This window comes from Rhopalosiphum maidis, chromosome 3, assembly GCF_003676215.2.
Source record: "Rhopalosiphum maidis isolate BTI-1 chromosome 3, ASM367621v3, whole genome shotgun sequence".
Taxonomy (NCBI): Eukaryota; Metazoa; Arthropoda; class Insecta; order Hemiptera; family Aphididae; genus Rhopalosiphum; species Rhopalosiphum maidis.
In genome coordinates this window covers 47,562,529-47,580,170 of record NC_040879.1, presented here as the reverse complement: position 1 = coordinate 47,580,170, position 17,642 = coordinate 47,562,529, and the positions used below count along the sequence as shown (strand labels likewise).

The following is a 17,642-nucleotide window of genomic DNA, read 5'->3' as shown; positions in this document are numbered from 1 at the left end:
ATCAAAATCAGTGTTCGATATCCGTCCTTTTAGCAAGAAAAGTGTGACGGTTGGACTTCTAGTTAATAAACAGATTTCAATTATTATATTATTAGAATGTAAATTAACTAAAAAAGTTGTAACGCTAGATCTAGAATAGTGGTGCACATTAATGTGTGAAAACAATTTTAATACAATTATTAATGATTTACATACTCGATGTAAACGTGTTAAAATTGCAAACAACTTTTTCTACTCTGTTAACGTAAACCAATCAGCTATTGTTTTTTATATATTCTAATGATAATTACATAATATTATCTCATGTTAATCTTCATCGTTTAAAACAATTACAACACTGTATAGACTGTATATAGTTGAAAAACAGAAAAAGTTGGAATCATATCAAAATACATTCGATACAGCTTACGCTTTAATCAAGGCTGACGTAAACGGGTTAGCATTGTCTTGTCAACGAAACGAGTTTACAAACCAATATATTCAAAATTATGATTTCAGCTATAGCAATATACAAAGTGATTATATTTCATTCATGTACGAGCTATTACAATTTCATTTTAATTCTTTATCAAACATGGTTTTGCAGAATTTAATAATATTGTAATAACAAAAAAATATATTTATATATATTTATGAATTATGAATTTTTCAAAATATTTCGCTACCAACAAAAATATATCATTACTTATTAATACTGCTTATATAGTTATATATTAACTGTTAATAATAATTTTTATATTACTTTTTTGTTTTAACCTATAAATGTATTATTTTATTTTTATTTAAATAAAAAAACAAAACGTTATAATATATTGCAAACAAAGTTTTATTATTTATTAAGTGATTTTCTACCATCACTATTATAAACATATAGCTTATTTATAATACATATCAAATTCGTGTAATTTTTTTCTTCGAATCTTTCATGAAACGGTTGAAAAGTGTTTGGACCAATTCGTTCAGCTCACTCGATATTGTTTGGTCCTTTACCTAATCGGTTATTGCAAGCTTCATCGAACATTCAGCATGTTTCCATCTGTAAAAAATATTCATACAAAAATTATTTTATAATAATATCTTTCTTAAAAATAAATAACTATAGTATTATTGTATACTAGTATTGTATTTAGTTATATTTGAAGCGATAGTAAAATAATATAATATATCACCTGTCCTTGGAATCAACATGCTCAATGTTTTTCGTTTTATAATGTGACAACGTCCAATAGTCAGTAGATTTTTCGTCAGCAGGTGCCTTTACGATCAAAATACTGTTGTCTTGTCGAATGCTCTTTGAATTTGTAATTTCTAGTCCAATTTTCTGATCTTTCATCATTTTCCCAATTTTTTCTCGATAAGAAACATTCTATAAAAGAATAATTTAATTATAATTTTGTTCACCTAATGTGTTATGTAAATCACTCACTTTTTTTGATTTTTTACATTAGTTTTCTTCTCGTAGGTCCTCTTTTGACTACCCGGTTTTATTCCTGTTTTTTTGTCTTGCGTATTTGGTTTGTCAAAAAAAAAATAAAAACATAATTATATTATTTAATATTTCTATTATTGTTGATACAAATAGTACTCATTATTCCGTAATTAACTTAAATTTCCGCTTTTATCAAAAAACTTTTTATCTTTATCTTTATAAATATTTATATTAAAACAGTTTCATATCATTAGCAAAGATTTTTTTGTTTAGGTTTAGTTTATATCTAATATTCTTTATTTTTGTTAAAGTAAAAAATAAATTCAGAATGTTGATATATTTATTTATTTATTTATAAAATAACAATTAATAATAGTTTAAACAACAATAATAATAATAACATTAAAATTAAATTAAATTAAATATGGTTAATTTAATAACCAGTGAACTGAAACCGGTCGATTAGAATAAGCTAGAAAAACATTCGCAATTGCCATTTTTTAGATCGTCTAGTTGATCGTACAAATTTGATAGATTTTCGCGTAAGCGTCTATCGCATTTTAAAACAATAAAATTAAAATAATTGTATTCGCTTAAAATGTTATTTTTTTTATCTCTTAAATTTATTATTTCAACTAGGTTCGGTACTTTCCATTTATATGCCTGATGAATCTTTTTATTTATTATGCTAATCTTTTCTTTTTTGTTTTCTATTTGAAAATTCATCATTTTGTAGTCTTTGATTTAATCTTTCCACTATTAGTGTATTGACATATTCGATTTGAGATTCCATTGTTAATCCTATAATTTATAGGTATATATATATTATATTTTTTTTTATTGTTTACGCATAGATTGGGGGGGGGTATTACTAGTAATAAAAATGGTTAAAAAAATTTGAATATAAATAATTATTGAATAATTTATAAAAATTTTAAAAATAATAATAATTACATTTTTTATTTTGTTTTATTTAATTTTTTTAAAAAAGTGTAAATACTACATTGTTAAAAATATATTATACTACTATGTTTTCTCAAAACCATTATTTTTGAAAAAAAATGTTTAATTTATTTTTTTAATAAATAGACAATATTTAAATAAACTAGACCGATAGAAATAATAAAAAACTTTTATTAGATCATTTTAATATTCTTTTATTGGTTATAATATTATCGATATTTCTTTTATCCTTAATAATAATAAAAAAAAACAAATTCATATCACAGTTTAAGAACGAAAATTCGAATTTTATCATATTACTATCGTTTATTTTGTTTTAAATAAAATGTTACCTGGCGTATAATATAGGCAAAATAGATACATTACTATAGCGTTTTTATGATAAAAGTTGGTATTATATCTAATTATTTAATTTTTTTTAGATAAATTTTAGATTTATTATAAATAATTTTATATAATAGAATAAAAATTGAAATAATAACAATAAGTACTTACATTTTGGTTTCTGTAGATATGTTTGAAAAAAATTTTGGTGTTCTTCGTCCACTTGTATTCACAATAAAACTGGCGGTTTTTAAAAAAATGAATTCCTTATTATATAGTACTAAATTTTCCATCTCTTTAAAATCTTATAACTAATTGTGTTAATAGAAAGTATACTATTTTGTATGATATTCACATATTCACGAAGAGTCGGAGGTTATTATTGTTAAATATATTAAATGGGTAGTAAAAAACTTGTATTTCTTATTATAATCATATTAACGTAAGTCTATTGATTTAAAAAAAAATAAATCCTGATCATATAGTAATAATTATCATTTCTTTAAAAACGTACGCAAAAAAACATTGTCAAACACGCCTTGAAATATTGTCAATTCTCAGAACTATATTATTAAATGTATTCTTTTATATACTATAATACGATATCCGCATATCTGTAAATAAGAACCTGTTATTATTGTTAAATGCAAAATATATTAAATAGGTAAAAACACCCTGCGTTTAAAGATTATAGTAACGAGGTCGTGGTATAAACAGAAGGATGATTATACCAGATGAGGCTATGTACTCATGTGTCATTCCATACGAACTATGACGATTTATGGCATATTCATTTGCGTATAGCGAAAGAGATCTCTAAGATTTGTTTAATAATTCGAATTATATTTATATTATATATTATATAAGTATATATTAAAATTATAATAAATCATAGATCAAAAAGTCATATTGTTCTATGTTTTGTGCATTCAACAATAACAATATTATCAACATAAATAACATTTATCTCGTTGGTTGACATAGACATTTTCTGACAATTATGGGATTACAAACATATTGTCAATTCTATAGATGTCACAAATTAATATATATATATATATATATCTTAATTCGTGATAGATGTATGAAATGTTCAAAATATTTTAACAATAGTTGACTTATATACGCAATTTCCATTAGCAACCAACCCATTTACGACATATACATTTACACCGACACATGGAGATTTGATATATACCGTCCATTCTTAATATTTAACATGTAATACTTTTGGTTATACATTAATTTTTAATCATAACTCGTCAACTATTGATATGAATAAGACAAGTATTGTTTTTGTTAATAGTTCATATTTTCGTAAAATTTTCATAGAAAATGACCTTTTGTAGATGTGGTCGGTTGTATGAATCAATGAATCTAGCGTACAGATGGCAAAGCTCCAGTGACTTTTATAGTTCCACATTACACTCGTTTTGTGTGTCACTTAGACGATTCGTTAACATTTATAACCGACCCGAATCCGAATTCGGTGGCTACAGCGGCGTGGAATAACATGTGAAACTATTAAAAAACTAAATTTTATTCAAGTCAATAATTGATTTGTAAAATATATTTAAAAAAAAGTTTTTATATTTTTTCGAATAAAATATATGATAATACAAAATATAATTTTTATAGAAAAATGGATATAGAAATGGATTATTCACAGGATTTATTTAATCACATCAACAATGAAATTAAAAGACTAAAACAACAAATGCTTGAAAACGAGGATCGAGAAATATATGATCAACGAGAAAAAATAAATGCTTTAACTTTAATTAAGAGAGATTTAAAAATGTTAAAATATGAAAAATACTTAGCTAAAACAATTTCATTTGATACAAAAAAAAAAGAAAAAATAACAAAACTAAAGGAAACACAACAGCATGTAAAAAATTACTATGCTCTATATTCTTATACTAGTTTTGAAAGAGATAATTCAACTTATAACCTACACAAGAAATTTATTGTATTTTTACGTGATATAAAAGCACTAACAGAACCTTATGATTAAAAAAAATTAAATTGTTATAACTAAAGTATTAATTTTATATTACTTGAAACATTTTTTTCGGATAAATATGATAATACAAAAAAATAATTTTTATAGAAATGAATTACTCATATGATTTAGTTAACAAGCATACATGCTTAAAAAATATGCGAATAACTTTGGAAGGGATAAAGCACTAACGACAGGATAAAAAGCACTAACTAAGCACAAAGATTAAAGTTTGTTCGGACCCAAAATTCGAAATGGGGGGTGCTGGCATGTCTTCAGCACCCCCTGCATTAAATGCGAATAACTTTGGAGAGAATAAAGCACTAACGAAGCACAAACGATCACCCCAGGTTTGGACTCCAAATTCAAAATGGGGGGGGGGGTGCCAGCGACATGGATCTGTCAAGCACAACCTGAAAAGTATATGATATTTACTAAAATACTCATACTTAAAACAGGAGCTAATAATCTTGAACATATAATAAAAATTACCTTTTTTTAATTTTTTTTTTCGCTAGAAACATAAATTTTAAGATAATTCTTTAAGGATACCACATTCTTTTAGCCTGTAAAAATATAAAATACAAGTTTTTAATATATTACCTATTTGTAATTTTAAACAAATACTAAATCATGCTGATTTGTATACTTTAAAATTTACAATGCTATCTTGATGACACTTTTAAGTCATACTTGAGTACCTATATCATATACCAAGTGATACATTGTATTCATTACAATATAAATTAAATAATAATAGGTATGTGCTAAATCAAAATATACATTTTTGATATTTCCCCCCATGAAAATGTCTGGTTGGAAACATATATTACGGTAAATTTTAAATAAATATAATAAATTAGTATCATCGTTCTAATATTAAACAAAAAATGATATTCTAATATAAATATTAAAAACAAAAGCATTTTTTTAATCAATCATAAATTCTTTTACAATTTACTAGAATATGAAATTTGCTCTTAATAAAATAGTAAAATAGTTAAAAATTACTATCGAAATATATTTGTACTGACACAATTCAAGTTTAAAATAACTAGTTGTACACTTTACATACAATTATTAAGACAAAGTTTATGGATTAATTAATTTATTAAAAACCAGCTTGATATTTCTGTCTTTACTCCTAAGAGGATATCATCGCACTATTTTTCATCAATGCACTACATAGTGAATTTTCATTCAAAAGTACCAAATGTTGTTAGTATGAGAGTAAATTAATCATCAAACTTAGAGTTAATAATACTATCTATGCTCTTACATTGGTCTTCTTACGATGTTTCAATTTTTATAGATTATTGATATGTAAAATATTATAATTTCAAAATTTCAAAATGCTCAAATCATGCTTTAAAATTTAAATATTTTAAAAATGACAACATAAGAAAAACAGATTTAATGTTCTTAACTTTAAGTCTTATAATGATCCATTTTCTCTATTATTACATTTAACAACACTAAGTGTAGTTCTGTTACGTAAATTTGCTATGTTGCACATGGGTCAAAGAGAGAAATCAAATAATGCTCTGACATTCTCTTCAGCCTCAAAAAATACAAAAACACTAAATATGATACGCAATCATTTAATGTTTTCCTCAGTACTCACCCGCTCTTAATTCATAAGTCCTAAACTCACTCCTAACTTGTTTCCTGCTGTAAATTTGCATAATTAATTTATATTTTCAAATAAATGTTATCAAAAAAATGATAGTTATTATTTTGTGATAGCCGATATTTGTTGGTGCCACTGTGGAATTCGTACGCAGAGTTTAGAAGATAACTCAGGTATATTCTATACCGTGGTGCAACTGCTAAAAATTCAAATAGTCACTATACGCATTTTGTATTTGCTGTTTATGCATCTATCGTTTATCGCTCATTCGGTCTGTATTTGTGTAGTCTCTATTGACTGGCGGCTGTACCATAGAGTAATAACAAGTTTAATTATTACTAATTACTAATTACTAATTACTCAATGGGCTGTACTAAGCAGTAAGTATGATAATATTGTTTATCCGTTATTCCGTTACTTTATGGCGATGGTGAATGTCCGCAGATCACTGACCCCGGGTGTTGTCTAGTATCTAGTACAGTAACATAATTGCATTCAAATGCTCATACTGCTCATAGAATAATCAATAATTGCACACGTCTGATGTTTCACTGAATTAAACATGAATACTTATAACTTGCATCTTTCGTCTTAAGGTGCGAACCGTTGACAACCATCATGGTTTTTGATGCATTTGAATGTTTGCCCATTTGGATTGTGTTTTAGAACACTCATATTTCTTTGTGGTAACTATACACCGAATCTACATATGCCCTTGTATACTCTCTTTGCCAATAAAATGCACATATCTATTCTCTCCTTTATAATATCTGCTTTGAATTTGAAATTTTTAAGCTTTGTGTGTATTGTTTATAAGATATTTTAAAATATATGTTTCTAATTTGTGAGCAATGAGCATTTCATGTGCATCTATATTAATATACTTATATTTTCATTGATTTTATAAGCGCATGAATATTTTATCATGAATTTTACTTTTGAACTGAACCAGAATTGGGTGGCATGGTATCAGCTTACCAAGCTCTGGGGTTTCTAACATTTGGTTATAACTATAGTTACTGTACAGTTTAATAATTCAATTCAATATTTTCAACCAATGTTCCTACTCATTTTTAATTTTTATATTTAAAAAAATTACGATCAAACCTCATAACTGGCCCATATTATAAGTGCTCATTTTGAATTTTACTCGGTAACTCGGGCCAATGTAGCCCTGACCAAAATAATTGATAAATTGATATTTTTATACATACTTATTTATAAAATAAATAAGTATTTTTATTTAAAACAATGTACTGATATACTGACATAGGTACAATATAACAATAAAGAATCTAGTGATTCTACCAAGATCTATTGTTATTGCATGTAACATACAGTTATGTATCAAACAATTATTCAAAGTTGTTTCAGTGTTGTGAACTTATGTAAACAAATTATATATTGTGTTTTTTTAATATCTGAGTACCTATGTATTATATTTTAGACCATTAAGTAATTTAGATTAAAAAATGTAATATATTTATGTTTTGTACATTTTGTTTTTATTTCTTAAGTTCTATTTGATATAAAGTATTGTTTAATATAACATATTTGATTTATAAATTGATAATATTATATTAATTGTTCAAAGTCTTAACTTAACTTATTTTTTTTGTGTTCTACTAGTACAATGAAACCTGTGTAATATGGAAACAATTAGCCCCAGATATTTTTTCCATTTTAGACAGGTGTCCATTTAATACAGGTAAAAAAAAACTAAAATAATAATTACATGTATTTTATACATACATACTCTTCCAAAATTCTTCCAATGTTTTTTGTCTTGTTAAATGACTTACCATTTTCTTTTCTAGTAAATTTTTCAAATTGAGATTTAATTCTACAAGATCATTTTGATTATTTTGATCCGATGTAAACATTTCTAATCATTTTATTTCAGAAAGGCATTTTTATATGTTTTAATATCATCATTGTTGAATAGTACATTATTGGTTTAAAAATTAGGTTCTACATTACACAGGTTTTACTATATTATATTATACTATTGGTAAAAATAGATCATTGAGAGTTTTAATCACATATATAATATCACAATTTATATGATAAATGTTAATATAATTTTGCATTAATACTAGGTGAGGGGTCGGCAACCTACAGCTTTTTTGATTTTAAGTTGCGGCTCTCTAGGTCCATACGCAAAAACAATTATTTTATTATCAAAATGTATCATACTCATCGCAGCATTTAAATAATCTTGATTTATCCTTTGAATTGTTCACATTGGCTTCAAAATGTAATTTAGTTTTTGGTTTTATGATTGTGATTTTTAGTGTTATTAATTATTATTTGTTAGATAATATTTAGTTATATTATTATAATAAAAAAAAAATACTATGTACAATGTATATAATATATATTATAGAATAATGACAACAAAATTAAATTATCACACATTCATGCGTAGGGATCATGTTTTAAGGCTGTTTTATAAGACATTTGTAATAGTACGATAGCGATGACGTTCATTGGATAGTGTACTCACTATGTCTCACGCAATTTACCGGTTTATTTCGAGTATGTATAAATTAACCATACATATTCTTTTACAGGCTGTGTCTTGAATATCACCTCAAAGACGCTGCACAGTACACAGTTGCACTTACTATAGTTGCATAATATTGATTATAAGCTGCTTCACATAATTATAGTCAAGGGAATCATTTCAACTTAATAAGAAGCAAATCGTTTGAATCGCAATCATGGTTGGTTATTTAATTATTTATTATTTTTTTAATGTATTGTTATTATAGATGTTAAGATTTTTACGTTATTTTTGTTTAAATAGTAGAAAACCATCTGTTAGAAGAAAAAAAATGTTGAAGTTAATCCAATTCCTATTTTACTAATTACTTACATATATTTATTATTTTATTGTGCTGATTATTTAGTGATAGCATGTTTATTTTTAGGATGATTTTAAAGTTAAGGTAAAAGCAGATAAAGTAAAATTATGATTGAAAATTGTATATAAGGTTCCTCGTAAACAATTTATTTGGACCTATAGTCCAAATAAAAAATTTCAAAAATACTTAGTCACAATTTTTTTATAATCGTGATAACAATTGAAATTTAACATTTATCAAAATTATAGAAACTTGCTAGTTATTTCAGTAAAAAATCAAAATATTATAAAGTTTAAAATATTTCATTAAAGATCCTTCATAAGCTTTATTGCCTCGTTTATTACTTACAGAAAATTAAAAAAATTAATTTACTTAAATACATGAAATGTTTTTTTGATCAATTAAAATTAAAATTTTGACAACGTTAAATATTCAAACGTATAACAATAATTTATGTTGTTTTGTTATAATTTAAAACATTTTCATCAAAGTTTCTTATTACATTCTATTAGTATTACTTATAATATAATTTTCTTTGTCCATTAAAATGTTAAAAATATTTGGATTAATTTTAAACTAGGTATTTAAAATTAAATATCTGGAATGAAAATTTTATTAGCTTATACTTTTTTGAAAAATAAATGAATACCATTGTCGTTGCTTGTATTTTAGGTTTTGCAAGGTACAGAACCAGAACTCCAGTCGTTCCTTTCAGATGAAAAATCTAAGATGAATGAAGTACCGCAAAATATGTGAGTTATATTAATGATTTTTTTTATTTATAAGTTTTACTTTTTTGATTTTTATTCAAGTAAGTATGGTAATTGAAATGAAATAGTCTGAATTTTTAAAATTTCAAGAATTCTTGTTAAATAGGAAAATGATAAAAATGTAAGTCAGTTGTAATGAATATGTGGATAATTAAGCTAATTTTAACATAAAATATTTATGAGAGATTCGATATCCGGATCCGGTATAACGTTTTGAATCCACAAAAACGTTGGCGTGAACAGTCCTGAAATTTCAATTTTTTAACTTTTCTCCAAAACTATTATAGCTAAAAAGTTGATTGATAGCTGATTAAAAAGGATTAAAAATTTTCAAAAAAAAATAATTTAATTTTTTACAGTTAGAAAAAATAGTTATTTTTTGCTAGTTTTTCATTTAGCGTGGTAGATTACCAAAACTGGAGAATGGATTTTGTTAGATTGACATTGGCTAGGAGAAGTGCTGTGAAGATTTTCAGAACTTTATCTTAAACCATTAACTCATTACAAAGCTTTAGAGCTGAAAAACAAAAAATTCCCTATAAAATGTGTTTTAATTTTTTTTTGAAGCTCTGTAGTAAATTAATTATAAAATATAAGTTCTGAAAATCTTCACTGCACTTCTCCTAGTGAATCTAACAAGACCCCAAACAACAAAATCTGCTCTCCGGTTTCAGAGATCTATTTCACTAAATGAAAATGATAAATAAAATACATTATACCTACGTACATATTGCATACAATTAATAAATTTCTAAAAATTGAAAATCAAGAAAGTTTACATGTCGATCTCTGACTTGGCAAACCTTTTATTTTTTAAAGTTTTGTGTGTATAAATAGCCAAATTGGTGAATTTTATCTTTTATATATATAGTTGGAAAACAACATAATTCAATAGTTGGTAAATTATTAGATGTAATGAGAATTAAATATATAAATCGGATATTATTTATATGGCGTTTAATTGTTTAGACAAAAAAAAATTTTAATTTTAATTTTAGCATTTTAGCAATTTATCAATTTAAAATATAAAATGTATTTAACATTTTAACTTTATATTTTTTTATTTAACTCAAAAATAAAAATAAACACATCATATTGTTTTACTTAAATTTTAAAAGTCAATAAGTTATAGCTTTAAATTTATTTATATTTGTATTCATCGATTATTGAAGCATATTTTACTACAACTTATATTGTTGCTATCCTACCATAATAAAGGTCAAAAAATCATAAGTCATTACAGTTTCCAATTTTTATTTTTATTACTATTTGGTATATTTATTTATTTCAGACAAAAACCTACCAAAATTGTTAAGAAGGATGAAGTCTCACATCTCAATGGCATTGATTACTTTGATCCATTCCTTGAGAGAAACTTGGAACACTCAACCACGTGAGTGTAATACTTACCTATCTGTATATCATATGTCAATAAATATAATAAAGTTACCATAATTCAATGAATAATATTATTATTATTATTGATAGGTGATAAGTACCTACTATTGATTTAATAATTTTATCAATGTCTGTAACTAATAGATAAATTCAACAACTATATATTAGGTAGAGGCAGGGTTGAATAGGATACTTAAAGAAAATTATCTAAACATACATTTTTACTTCTAGATACAAGATACATTTAATATTTTCTAAAAGATACTTGATACTTTTATTTGCCTTTGAAGATACTAAGTACTATTGGTACTAATTACTTAGTATTATATCTTAAGAATTAAGGTATAAGATACGTTTTACCAAATGATAATTATATTATGATTAGAAATATTATATAGGTAAATGACAAACTGACAACATATGACAATATAATTTATATTAAAAACTTATAGTATGATCAGCTATGATATCAGGTGTTTACTTTATTTTTGATAGAATTTGATATTAGTTTTTCAAATGTTTTGTCGGATATTTTATAATGTATTTGTAATTGGTTTCAGAAAAAAAAATTCTTTCAACTGACACAAATAAACAAAAATCTGTATTATAGTGATCACATTTTATTTTTACAATCTGATAACTATCTAGCATAAATAAGACTTGTTTTTTCAAATTGAAATAATTATAAATTTTCATTTATATTTATTATTATTTACACAAGAAAAAAAATACAAGATTGATATACCAAAACAAAATTATCTAAGTACAAAATAATAATGTATCCATAATACTTCCCATAAAGATGTTTGATAAAGTAAAATTAATTGTTCTTGTTTTTACTACTGAAAATATGTTACCATTATTTTTTTCATCGCCATAATTCGGATTTTTGTAATCTTTAAGCTGTATACATAAATATACACATTATTCAATATGTCATTATTTTCAGATATCTGTATTTATACCTGTGTAAATAATTAAACATTATTGCATACCTATTATTTATTTCAATTTTTGCAGCAACGGTGAGACCCTAACTCATTTATTCAAAGCTTCTCTAGGAACTGGCATCCTGGCGATGCCGCTAGCTTTCAAGTGTTCGGGACTTATAACTGGGATATTCGCAACAATGTTTGTGTCATTTGTGTGCACGTATTGCTCATATTTACTGGTTAGTAGTTACATGTTTTAAATACATTCATCTCGTTATATACATAATACATATTATACCTATTAGTTTACAAAAAATTTCTTTAAAAAAAAAAATATATATTTGTAGGTATTTTATTTATAAAAATAAGTACCATCAAATTATTACTGAAAAACTCGTCGGAATAAATATATACTTTTGATCGTTTATGATTTTTGCATTTATCGAGCACATATGTTATAATATGTTATAGGGCTGAGTCTTCTCTAAAATTATATTTTTTTGGCAGCATTGCATCATACATACACACTTTAAAATAAATATATTAATATACATTAGATTTTTCAGCATTTTCATATATATATTAATTGTGTAATACTTGTTAAACTTTCATCTTTATATAGGTTAAATGCGCTCACACGCTCTACAGGAGAACAAAAGTGTCGTCTATGAGCTACGCGGACGTAGCTGAAGTGGCGTTCGCTAACGGACCTGAATGGTCTCGAAAGTTCTCATCGCTAACTCGACAGTCTATTCTCTGGCTTCTATTTGTTACATACTTTGGAACGTGCAGCGTGTACACAGTGATCATTGCCTCTAACTTTCACCAGCTGTTCACATACCACATGAGTTACGAACTGAACCTCCGGTATTTTATTGCGATACTGCTCATCCCACTCATATTACTCAGTTACGTGCCCAATCTCAAATATTTGGCGCCTGTGTCTATGGTTGCCAACCTGTTGATGGCTGCTGGTCTGAGCATCACATTCTATTACATGCTATGTGAAATACCTAGCATTTCAAAAAGGCCAACTGTGGGGTCCTTTGAAACGTTCCCTACATTTTTTTGCATCACTGTGTTTGCCATGGAAGCCATTGGAGTCGTATGTTATACATTGTTGAAAAATGCTTTAAAATTGTCTATAAAATAACATGTTTAAAATCAATTATTTATTTTCTATACAATTTGAAGTGCTTTTCATTGAATATTTCTTAACGTTTTATTGTATTTTTAAATAATGACCCATATTTTTAATTTTATTATTGGAAGTACTGAACTTATCATCATAGGTATTATAGTATTTTTAAATTATGGGCATTATTTAAATGAAACTAGCTTGTTAATAAAATATTTTGTTGACAAACTACTTCATTCTAGTCCTATAAACTTAAAGAGAGTATAAAATCTAATATATTTTGTAAGTAATTAAGTTAGTGCACACTTAGTTTACTACGTTGAACGTTGAAGCTTTTTTTTTGGGTGTTTGAATCAATGAAATTTCATTTTTATTGTACTAACTATACCTTTAGACATTCTCTTATTTTTTGCTCGTTTATCATGGATTATTTGTTGTAGGTAATGCCGTTAGAGAACAATATGAAAACACCAAGAAATTTTTTAGGAGTTTTCGGTGTGTTGAATGTTGGTATGGGTGGCGTGACCATTATATATATTCTGCTTGGTTTCTTCGGTTACTTGAAGTATGGCGAAGCAACAGAATCGAGTATAACATTAAACCTACCCACCGAGGATGTGTAAGTATAATATGAAGCACCTTGCTCTATACCTATAAATCTTATGTTTTTTTCTATGTACCATAACCACCATATTTTTAACAATGTGACTTAGTAGAGTCCTTTCTAATGCATCCACTTTAAAAATTTAATTTAATTTTGACAAATCCTAAAGTTTATACAGTAGAATCTGCTTAATTGGGACACATTTGTCCCCATCATCCAACTGTCCCGATTAACTGAATAACTAATAAACCGATACATTTGTTTTGGACTATGCCAATCTGTCCCTATTAAGTGGTTGTCCCCTTTATGCGGTATCTTAAATAAGCAGATTCTACTGTACATAAAATTGTAAGGTTATCTTCAATACAAAATTATTGGGGGGTGGGGCATTAAAACAGAAGATAACCCTTCACTTTGGAAAAGTGTACTTTTAATGCAGCAAACGTCCGTGTAAAGTTAGTTCATGCAAAAATCTGACATCTAAATATATGTACTTTTTGCATGAAAAAATATCTATTTTTTCAATAGAAACAAAAATGTTTGTGGATAAAATTTTGAGTTGACGACCATGCAATATTATGGTTATATCTAATAAATTTTAAAATTAATTTTTATTTATACATATATACAATGACTCATTAGTAGAAAATGGATTTAAATGCAAATTGCATTTTTTCCCTAATTACACAATGCTATTGTGAACCACAAGGTAAAAATATAAGAAATGTATTTATCTAAATTGTATATTTATTTTTGGAAATAGTTTTCAGAATAATAAGAAGATAGGAGAACTAGAAGATGTTGAAAATAATATGAATAATTAATACCTAAGAATAAAAACTTATTTAACTAAACAAATTTGTTCAATGTTAAAAATAATTTTAAGAGCATTTTTTATATGACAAACAAGTAGTAACTTTAACATTTTAATATTTTTGTATGTGGTTACAGTGCTGCTCAAGTGGCTAAAATATGCATCAGCTTAGCTGTGTTCTGCACGTACGGCTTACAGTTTTTTGTTTGCTTGGAAATTACTTGGACCAAAATTCAAGAAAACTTTGAAAAAGCCACAATCTACCATAATTACATCTTGAGAACGGTTTTAGTAACTATGTCTGGTATGTTACGCTCTACTATAAATTTAATTTAAACTAGTTAAATATCAACTATCAAGAATCATCTTTCATTTGTCAAATTATCAAATATTTTTTTTTTTAATAAATGCATATTTATTTTTATATTTGCTTTGAGAATTTTAAATTAATGATTATAGTTTATAAACATTAAACATGGTAAAATATTTTTATTTCGGAGTGAGGGAGGTGGCAAAACAATATATAAAATTAAAAAGTAACTAAGAGATCTGGACAACATATACAATTTGTGTTTTGTATTGTTAGCTATTATTATTGTAAATTCACTTTTATCTAATTTAAAGGTACACATATTATTTCTTTCAGCTTGTAAGATTTGATACATTTTTTAAATGAGTTATAATTTATAACAATGTAAGTTATTACAATTTTAAAATTCTCATAATTTGCTTAAAATAAAATGAACTGTCTTACCTTTAAATTTTATAACATTTAAATTTACCCTAATATTAACCAACAATAACACAAAATTCTTTCTGCTGAATGCAAATTGTCTGTTGTACACATATAGACAACATATACAGGTGTACTCTTAAATAGATTATACATTTATGTCATATTTAATATTTTAGTAATAGTAATAAATAATAATAGTGTCTGCATGATTGTCTTTTCACAGTGATAATTGCAGTGGCTGTACCAACAATCGGTCCGTTCATTGGGCTTATTGGTGCCTTCTGTTTCTCGCTACTCGGGATTGTTATGCCTGTGGTTATAGAGTTTGCCACATACTGGGAAAACACAACTGTGTGGATGACTGTTCGAAACACAGTGCTGATCGCGATTGGTATAATAGCGCTAATTTTTGGCACCGCGAGCAGCGTTACTGATATCATTACTGCGTATGAGCCTTATGCCACCCAAGCTGTTAAGTCCTCCATCAACTCCACACTGACTAATTCAACTGCTCAATGACTAAAAATTTGGTTATATCATCAACTACTCAATTCTCACAAAATTTAGAACTTATGATTATATATAAATTCTTAAACGCTTATTTTTTTTATTTTTTATTCTTGGCAAATAAATATATATGCCACATTATTATATCATTAAGATGTATTTTTAATAAACTTTTTATATTGATGGTTTATTTACAAAAATTATAATTAACTAAATATTAATTTTAAGAAATAATATTTTTATATATTATAAAAATTGAAAAATGAACTGGATCAAAGACATAAAATTGTAGAGTATATTAGTCATATATTTTTATACTTTTATTAAAAATGTATTCTAATATCATGCTTAAAAATAAATAAAAACTATTTTAGTAAAAAAAATGATTATTTAAATATTATTTTTATGGGTATAATATGTTTAAGTATGTATATTCATATATGTTTATATCATATTATTTTAATTTTTTTAAACACGATGTCAGAGTAAGGACTGCTAATTATTTTTATTATTGTACAATCGTTTTTTTATTTGATCTAGACCGGCTTTATACTATAATCATTAAAAAATGTTCATTTTATTTTTTATTTATACCAAACTTGTATCAAATTTAACTAATTAGGTATTATAATTGTACGTTAATCTAATTATATATAATTATAATTAGTATTTAATTTAATTTTAATGAAAATATATTTATTATTCATACGTTTTTTTTTTAGTCTAAATTCAAAAAAAAATTTAATGAAATCATTGTTTTCAGTTCTACCAATTCATGAGCTACAAATATCCTTGTGCGTCCTGATGTTTAATGATGTATGTTCTTATCCAACTCTATCGGGGTTCATCCAAAATATCCCATAAATTCATCAATGTATTTAATTTATTTCAATTTTTTAACAATGGTTGAGAAAATATTTTGCTCAGAAGATAATAAAACCGATGTCTAAAAAAAATCTATTAATTAACAAACAAATAGTTTGAAGTAATATTCAAATTATAGTTTTAAGAAGACGACATCATTAGTTAGGATAGGAATAGACCTCTCTCTCTTAGAACCTTAAAAATGATATAATGCTATAATGTGTAAAGGTATAATTATAACATGGATATTTATAATCATAATTCAAAAGCCCCTTATCTTACCCACACTTGTAATGCTAATTACAGATTCTCAATTTATACATCACATACACTATAAACTATTTTTTTTTCAATATATGATTGAGATAATAATTACTAACACAAAACAATAGTTACTGCCATAATATTATAGAAGTTAAATATTATAAAACAATATTTAAAAAAAAAAAATGTCTTGTACATTGCCTGTCACCACCATCACACCTGAGCAAATTTTTTCTATCAACTCTAAAAAGAATTAAGACATATTTAAGAAATGTCATATCTGAAGTGAGAACAAAACATACAAACATTTTATTCATTATGAAGACGTTATATCCGTGTAATGATTGCCGGTATCATACATTATTCCTTAAGTAGGACACACCTTACTAGTATATAT

At 25.4% G+C, this 17,642-nt stretch overlaps 1 protein-coding gene and 1 pseudogene across 2 annotated transcripts; one reads left to right on the top strand and one right to left on the bottom strand.

Moving 5' to 3' along the window:
• Positions 1-891: 891 nt before the first annotated feature.
• Positions 892-8,234, bottom strand: LOC113555649 (annotated as a pseudogene).
• LOC113557130 (proton-coupled amino acid transporter-like protein pathetic) lies at positions 6,612-16,255 on the top strand. Of its 2 annotated transcripts, none has more exons than XM_026962455.1 (9): positions 6,612-6,731; positions 8,925-9,077; positions 9,891-9,970; positions 11,280-11,381; positions 12,407-12,557; positions 12,941-13,423; positions 13,897-14,075; positions 15,012-15,178; positions 15,834-16,255. In XM_026962455.1, exons 2-9 carry the CDS (start codon positions 9,075-9,077, stop codon positions 16,127-16,129), a joined length of 1,461 nt encoding a protein of 486 aa, XP_026818256.1. In that variant the 5' UTR covers positions 6,612-6,731; positions 8,925-9,074; the 3' UTR covers positions 16,130-16,255. The 2 variants fall into 2 exon arrangements, with proteins under 2 accessions (XP_026818256.1, XP_026818257.1); XM_026962456.1 differs by lacking the exon at positions 6,612-6,731 and adding an exon at positions 6,903-7,037.
• The last annotated feature ends 1,387 nt before the right edge of the window (positions 16,256-17,642 follow it).